We start from the raw sequence: 7,750 nt of genomic DNA on the forward strand, positions 1-7,750 counted from the left end.
TTGGAGAAGGAAGGATAAAAGAGACAGACCAGACGTGAAAAGAATACCAGAGAAAACCGCGTACGCACAGATACGAACGTACACACTATGCCTTGAGGGCTCCTCCTAAGACCTAGCATATGCATCCTAACATGCGCGAGAAGCCGCATCGGCGTCGTCCGCCGGAAGGACCGCCACAGCCTCTGCTACCACCCGATCCGCTTCCTCCGCCACTCGCGCTTCCTCCGCCGCCCGCGCATCCCTCGCCTGCTCCGCCGCCCGCTCCGCCGCCCGCGCTGCCGCCGCCGCCGCCTTCTCCTCCTTCTGCCGCTGACGCTTCAGCGCCCTGGCCTCGCGGACCTTTCGCTCCGCCAGCTCGTCGCGCAGCCGCCGCGCCGCCCGCAGCGCCTCCGAGCCGTCGGCGGCTTCGGTGTTTGCGTTGATCGCCGCCCTGAGCGCCTCGAGATCAGCGTCGCCTCGCTCGCACGCCTCAACCGCCTCGCGCAGCGCCGCCTCGGCAGCATTGCGCGCCTCCTCCGCCGCCTCTGCTGCCGCTCCCGCCTCGCGTGCGGCCGCCGCGGCCTGTTCGGCTGATTCTGCGACCGCCGTCTCCCCCTCAGCTTCTGCTGCGGTCGACGAGTGCTCCTTGAAGGCGCGCACGCACTCGGCGTGGCCCTTCTCCTTGGCCCGCTGCAGCGCCGTCTTGCCGTTGACAGTGGGCGTCGCGTCTGCGCCCGCCTGCAGCAAGCGCCGCACGACGGCGGGGTGGTTGAAGAGGGCGGCGCCCATCAGCGCGGTGCCGCCATTGCTACTCTGCAGGTTGACCGCAGCGCCGTGCCGCAGCAGCAGCTCGACCAACCGCTCGTGGCCGTACACGGCGGCGCTCATCAGCAGCGTGAGGCCGCTCACGCCGTCTCTCTCGTACGTCGCGTCGGCCCGCCCGCCGCCCTCGAGCCACGCCAGAACAACCGTCGCCTCGCCTCGCTCAGCAGCTGCCACGACCTCATCGGAGACTCTCACGCCACCGCTCGAAGCCCGCTCCGCCGCCACTGGCGACAGATTACCCGGCCGCACCCGCACGCTCTCGCCGCCGCCCTCGAGCGCCACCGCGTACCGCCCGCCCTCAAAGCTCTGAGCCACGCCCCGCTGCCCGTTCAGCTCCGGGCGGGCCGAGAGGCCGCCGAGAACGACGCGCTTGCCAAGCAGCTGCGCGTCCACAGCTGCCGCTGCCGCGCCCGAGGAAGCGCCGGCCCCTGCCTGGCCGTCTGCCACCGCCGCCGCCTCAGCCAAGACCTTGACGCACTCGGCGTGGCCCTTCTCCTTGGCCAGCTGCAGCGCCGTGCTGCCGTCAACAGTGCGTGATGCCGTGTCAGCGCCCGCCCGCAGCAAGCGCCGCACGACGGATGAGCGGTTGAAGAGGGCGGCGATCATGAGCGCGGTGCCACCGACGCTGCTCTGCAGGTTGATCTCCGCGCCGTGCCGCAGCAGCAGGTCGACCAACCGCTCGTGGCCTTGGCCGGCGGCGAACATCAGCGCGGTGCAGCCTTCGCTGTTCTGCTGGTTGACCCCCGCGCCGTGCCGCAGCAGCAGCTCGACCACCCGCTCGTGGCCGTAGCGGGTGGTGCCCATCAGCAGCGTGATGCCGCTCACGCTGCCTCTCTCATACGTCGCGTCGGCCCGCCCGCCGCTGTCAAGCCACGCCAGCACCGCCTCATCCTCGCCTTCCTCAACCGCTGTCACGACCTCGTCGGAGACGGCCACGACACCGCTCGACGCCCGCCCCGCCACCGCTGGAGATGGCGTCTTCGCGACTCTCGATCCAGCCGAGGGAGCGCCGCCGGAGGAAGCGCCGCCTGCGCCTTCGCCGCCGGCTGCCGTCGCCGTGGGCCGTCCCGCCACGACCGACTCCTTGACGTGCTGCCTGAAAGCCTCGACGCACTCGGCGTGGCCCTTCTCCTTGGCCAGCTGCAGCGCCGTCTTGCCGTTCGCACTGCGCGCCGCGGTGTCTGCGCCCGCCCGCAGCAAGCGCCGCACGACGGCGGAGCGGTTGAAGAAGGCGGCGCCGATCATCGCAGTGCCGCCGCTGCTGGCCTGCAGGTTGATCTCAGCGCCGTGCCGTATCAGCAGGTCGACCACCCGCTCGTGGCCTTGGATGGCGGCGTGCATCAGCGCGGTGGCGCCGTCGCTGTCCTGCAAGTTGACCTTCGCCCCACGCCGCAACAGCAGCTCGACCACCTGCTCGTGGCCGTAGCGGGCGGCGCTCATGAGCAGCGTGAGGCCGCTCACCTTGCCTCTCTCGTACCTCGCGCTGACCCGCCCTCCGCCCTCAAGCCACGCCAGCACCGCCTCCTCCTCGCCTCGCTCAGCTGCTGCGATGACCTCATCGGGGGCTGCCACGGCACCGCTCGACGCCCGCTCCGCCGCCGCCGCCGGCGATAAATTGCCTGGCCGCACCCGCACGCTCTCGCCGCCGCCCTCGCCGCCGCCCTCGAGCGCCACCGCGTACCGCCCGCCCTCAAAGCTCTGAGCCACGCCCCACTGCCCGTTCAGCTCCGGGCGGGCCGAGAGGCCGCCGAGAACGACGCGCTTGCCAAGCAGTTGCGCGTCCACAGCTGCCGCTGCCGCGCCCGAGGAAGCGCCAGCCCCTGCCTGGCCGTCTGCCACCGCCGCCGCCTCAGCCAAGACCTTGACGCACTCGGCGTGGCCCTTATCCTTGGCCAGCTGCGGCGCCGTCTTGCCGCTCGTGGTGCGCACCGCGGTGTCTGCGCCCGCCCGCAGCAAGCGCCGCAGGACGGCGAGGTTGTTGAAGAGGGCGGCGATCATGAGCGCGGTGCCGCCGATGCTGTTCTGCAGGTTGATCTCCGCGCCGTGCCGTATCAGCAAGTCGACCACCCGCTCGTGGCCTCTGTGGGCGGCGATCATCAGCGCGGTGAAGCCGTCGCTGTTCTGCAGGTTGATCTCCGAGCCGTGCCGCAGCAGCAGCTCGACCACCCGCTCGTGGCCGTGGTTGTCGGCGCCCATCAGCCGCTGTGGGGATATGGCGAACATCAGCGCGGTGCTGCCTCTGCTGTCCTGCTTGTTAATGCCCGCGCCATGCGGAATCAGCAACTCGACCACCCCCTCGTGGCCATTGCGGGCGGCGCCCATCAGCAGCGTGAGGCCGCTAGTCTCGCCTCTCTCGTACGTCGCGTCGGCCCGCCCGCCGCCCTCGAGCCACTCCAGCACCGCCTCCGCCTCGCCTCGCTCAGCCGCCAGCACGGCCGCGTCGGGGCAGCTCAGGGATCCTGCGCCGCTGCCCGGCTCGCGTAAACCCACCATCGACTGCGTTCCGGCTCTTATTATACCGGCTTTTATACCGGCTTTTTGGGTGGGTACTGTCTATCCCTTTCTCGACTGTCTGAGCTTGTGCGTCTTGGGGCCGGGGTTGTGTTTTTGTGGGTACCAGGTATGGTCCTCGGGTCTGTCCCGTCCGTATGCCGTGTACTAGCCTTAGCCTCGCCTTTTCCCCGCAGGCCTCGGGCTGGCGCTGGGTCGAGTTTGGACCACCCCGTTCTCTGTCTCCCTCCCACGTATCTCGTGTCGCCTGATATCGTCCCCGTCGCCTTGATTACCGTCCTCCACACGTTGTCGTCTTCTCCCTTCCGCGCTGCGTGCCCGCCGTCCAGCCACTTTCGTACCCACCGTCGAATTAGCAATTTTCTCCTTGGACCTTGCTTCGCCTGTTCGCCTCTTGTCTCTTGATACAGCCTCCTGTCTCGGATCTCCGGCGCCTGCCCCTCCTCCTCATGCATGTACAGTACATGCATGCCCTGTTCGTCACGTGTCGTGCTAGATCCATCTCATATGCGCTCGTTAGACGTTACGTCAGTAGACAGTACCCTGCTTCGCAGGTGTGCCTTATTTGCCGCCGCGTCCGCCATGGAATTGGGCGGTTGCCCGCGTGCATGTTCCACGTGAGTCACGTAAACAATAAAATAGTTCTCCGTGTGTTGTATCTGTTCAACAGTGTTGACTTCTCAGATTGCTGCAAGCCGCCTGCCACAGCAGCGAGATCCTGAATAACATATTGCAATAGAGTACTATGTGGCAGGTGTGTGCGCTGTGTGCGAGAGAGAGTTCCGAGGACCGAACACCGACCTCGATCCCTGGTCCATGCGAACGCCGTACAGTTGTAACCCCTCCTTGCCCGACAGGAGGGGAGGGGGGGGGGGGGGGTTGTTGCGCGTCGCACGCGGCGCACGACGCCGCCCGCCGGCAGCGCGAGAGAGCGGGACCAAGTCAACCCCACCGCAGTGGGGCGACAGCGGCAGCGCGAGCGAGATCAGCCGCCGGCGCGAGCAGAGCGCAGAGGGCGGCCAAGGCCAGACAGCGAGAGGTGGGGTGTTCGAGGCCGGCGGCGGTGGAGGAGGGGGTGGGGCACGGCTCGGCGCCGCGCGCGCGGTCACTCGTCGGTGACGCACCCCTTCTGCGCCGACGAGACGGTCTTGATGTAGCGGTACATTGTGCCTCGCGTGTACTTGTACGGCGGCGCCTCCCACGCGCCGCGCCGCGCCGCCAGCTCGGCCTCAGAGAGGTCGACCTATGGCCGAAGTGCGGCCGAAGTGCGGCCGAGGTGCGGCCGAGGTGCGGCCGAGGTGCGGCCGAGGTGCGGCCGAAGCTTCTCGCGCAATCTCTCGCCATCTCTCGCCATCTCTCGCAATCTCTCGCAATCTCTCGCCATCTCGCGCAATCTCTCGCCATCTCGCGCAAGCTCTCGCCATCTCGCGCAATCTCTCGCCATCTCTCGCAATCTCTCGCCATCTCTCGCAATCTCTCGCCATCTCTCGCAATCTCTCGCCATCTCGCGCAATCTCTCGCCATCTCTCGCAAGCTCTCGCCATCTCGCGCAATCTCTCGCCATCTCTCGCAATCTCTCGCCATCTCGCGCCTTGATCTCGAGCGTCTCGGCGTCGATGGTGACAAGGTCCCCGTCCCTCACCTGTGAACAGCGTCTCTCTTCACACCTCCGGCTGTGAACGGGTGGGGCCACCGTCTCCCCGTCCCTCACCAGCGCGATCGGCCCCCCCACCTGCGCCTCGGGCGCGACGTGCCCCACGCAGAAGCCGTGCGAGCCGCCCGAGAAGCGGCCGTCGGTGATGAGTGCGACTGGGGCAGGGGAGGGTGGGTTCGGGTACCGTGGGGGTAGGGTAGGGTGGGTTCGGGTACCGTGGGGGCAGGGGAGGGTGGGTTCGGGTACCGTGGGGGTGGGGGAGGGTGGGTCCGGGTACCGTGGGGTAGGGGAGGGTGGGTCCGGGTACCGTGGGGGTGGGGGAGGGTGGGTTCGGGTACCGTGGGGGTAGGGGGAGGGTGGGTTCGGGTACCGTGGGGGTGGGGGAGGGTGGGTCCGGGTACCGTCGTGCCCGAGGCCGGCGCCCATGACGAGCGAGGTCGGGGAGAGCATCTCCTTCATGCCCGGCCCGCCCTTTGGCCCCTCGTACCGGATCACGATCACCGCCCCCTTGAGCGCCTGCGGGTCCTGCACCACCGCAGCCATCATCTCCTCCTCCGCGTCGAAGCAGCGCGCCGGCCCGCTGAACCGGACCCCCTCCTTGCCCGTGATCTTCCCCACGGCGCCCTCGGGCGCCAGGTTGCCCTCGAGAATGGCGATGTGCCCCGTCGCCTTGACGAGATCACCCGAGATCACCCGAGACCACCCGAGATGGCCCCAAGATGGCCCGAGCTGACCCGAGCTGACCCGAGATGGCCCGAGATGGCCCGAGATTGCGCTGTGCCCCGTCGCCTTGACAGGCTTCGAGACGGGGTAGATGACGTCCTGCCCCTCCGCCAGCGGAGGGAGGTCGGCGATGTTCTCGGCGATGGTCTTGCCGGTGACAGTCATGCAATCGCCGTGCAGCAGGCCCTCCTGCAGGAGATGTGCTCGAGTCATCCTCAAGCATGAACCATGGACTGTTCATCAGGCAGCAGGCCCTCTCATTCTCAAGCATGAATCATGGACTGTTAATCAGGCAGGGCAGGCCCTCTCATTCTCAAGCATGAATCATGGACTCTTCATCAGGCAGGGCAGGCCCTCTCATTCTCAAGCATGAATGATTCACTGTTCATCAGGCAGGGCAAGCCCTCCTGCAGCATGTACTTTAGCACGGCGGGCGTGCCTCCGACGGCGTGCAAGTCCTCCATCACGTACTTGCCACTCGGCTTGAGGTTCGCCAAGAAGGGCGTCTCCGCCGCGATCCGGCGGAAGTCGTGCAGCGTGAGGTCGACGCCGGCAGCACGCGCCATCGCGATGAGGTGGATGGTCGCCTGGTCCACAGCCAGTCGTCGTTGATTAAGAATGGGTTTCGGCGCGCCATCGCGATGGGGTGGAATGTCGCGTTTGTCGACCCGCCCGTCACCATCACCAGCCGGACGGCGTTCTCGAAGGCGTGCTTCGTCATGATATCGCGCGGCTTGAGGCCGACGGCGATGCAGTGCTGCAGCGCCTCCACCGCCCTCCGCACCTCGGACACCTGCAGGGTGATCTCGGGTGATCTCGGGTGATCTCGGGCCCCCTCGGGTCCCCTCGGGTCCCCTCGGATCATCTCGGGTGATCTCGGGTCACCTCGGGCGATCTCGGGTGATCTAGGGTAATCTCGGGTGATCTCGGGTCACCTCGGGTGATCTCGGGTAATCTCGGGTCACCTCTTCTGTCACACACCCTTCTCGAGGTGCAGCCATGACCTCGATCTCGGCTCATCTCGGCCAATCTCGGCTCATCTCGCGCGCACCTTCTCCGGGTGCAGCCAATCTCGGCTAATCTGGGCCAATCTGGGCTGATCTCGACTCATCTCGACTCATCTCGCGCGCACCTTCTCCGGGTGCAGCCCGCCCTTCCCCCCGTTGGCAGCCGGCTCCCAGGCAGGGATCGAGGACGAGTACGGCACAGACATGCCTAGGGTTCGGGTAGCGTGGGGGGTAGGGGATGGGTTCGGGTACCGTGGCGGGTAGGGGAGGCTCGCGGCGTCGGGACACACCCAGCGTCTCGATCGCCGACGCCATGGTGTTGGCCGTGTACATCCCGCCGCACGCGCCCGGGCCAGGGCAGGCGTGCCGCACGACGTCGAGCCTGTTCATGCATCACTCGCAACAGTTGGCCACCAGTCATCAGTGGGGCAGGCGTGCCGCACGACGCCGAGCCGAGTTTCGTCGTCGATCTTCTCCGTCACAAACTCGCCGTACGCCTGGACGGCCGAGCTGATGTCGTTATTGTTATTTGTTAATTAAGAATCACGCCTGGAAGGCCGAGATGATGTCATTATTGTTAATGACTTGTTAATTAATAATCACGCCTGGACGGCCGAGATGATGTCATTATTGTTAATGACTTGTTAATTAGTAATCACGCCTGGAAGGCCGAGATGATGTCATTATTGTTAATGACTTATTAATTAATAATCACGCCTGGAAGGCCGAGATGATGTCGAGCGAATCATTAGATAATTGAATAACTAGATCATGAGATCATCAAATCACGCCTGGAAGGCCGAGATGATGTCGAGCTTCTCGTCCTTGTCTGGCCGGCAGCCCGCGCGGATGGTGCCTCCGTAGACCATCACCGAGGGCCGGTTGACTCTCGCCATCGCCATGATGCAGCCGGGCATGTTCTTGTCGCAGCCAGGGATCGAGAGGTTCGCGTCGTAGAACTGCGCGCCCATCACCTGCAGAGGCGCGGCGCCAGGCTCTGGTCAGAGGCGGAGGGCTGCCGTCCATGCCGCCCGGCCGGTGTGGGGCGGAG

General features: G+C 66.4%; 1 protein-coding gene across 1 annotated transcript in view; it reads right to left on the bottom strand.

The window, feature by feature from the left end:
- Window positions 1-4,170: 4,170 nt before the first annotated feature.
- Window positions 4,171-7,750, bottom strand: part of EMIHUDRAFT_423950 (dihydroxy-acid dehydratase) — a gene marked incomplete at its 5' end in the record, with an annotated part of 4,074 nt that continues 494 nt past the window's right edge. The window contains 11 exons of the mRNA XM_005782913.1: window positions 4,171-4,558; window positions 4,907-4,957; window positions 5,027-5,124; window positions 5,371-5,638; window positions 5,759-5,878; window positions 6,097-6,279; window positions 6,351-6,485; window positions 6,825-6,907; window positions 6,990-7,081; window positions 7,114-7,209; window positions 7,489-7,673. Of these exons, the coding sequence (XP_005782970.1) occupies window positions 4,421-4,558; window positions 4,907-4,957; window positions 5,027-5,124; window positions 5,371-5,638; window positions 5,759-5,878; window positions 6,097-6,279; window positions 6,351-6,485; window positions 6,825-6,907; window positions 6,990-7,081; window positions 7,114-7,209; window positions 7,489-7,673 (1,449 nt within the window). The 3' untranslated portion in view covers window positions 4,171-4,420. The remainder of the gene's footprint in view (window positions 4,559-4,906; window positions 4,958-5,026; window positions 5,125-5,370; window positions 5,639-5,758; window positions 5,879-6,096; window positions 6,280-6,350; window positions 6,486-6,824; window positions 6,908-6,989; window positions 7,082-7,113; window positions 7,210-7,488; window positions 7,674-7,750) is intronic.

The sequence above is a fragment of the Emiliania huxleyi genome, assembly GCF_000372725.1.
Source record: "Emiliania huxleyi CCMP1516 chromosome Unknown EMIHUscaffold_184, whole genome shotgun sequence".
Classification (NCBI taxonomy): domain Eukaryota; phylum Haptophyta; order Isochrysidales; family Noelaerhabdaceae; genus Emiliania; species Emiliania huxleyi.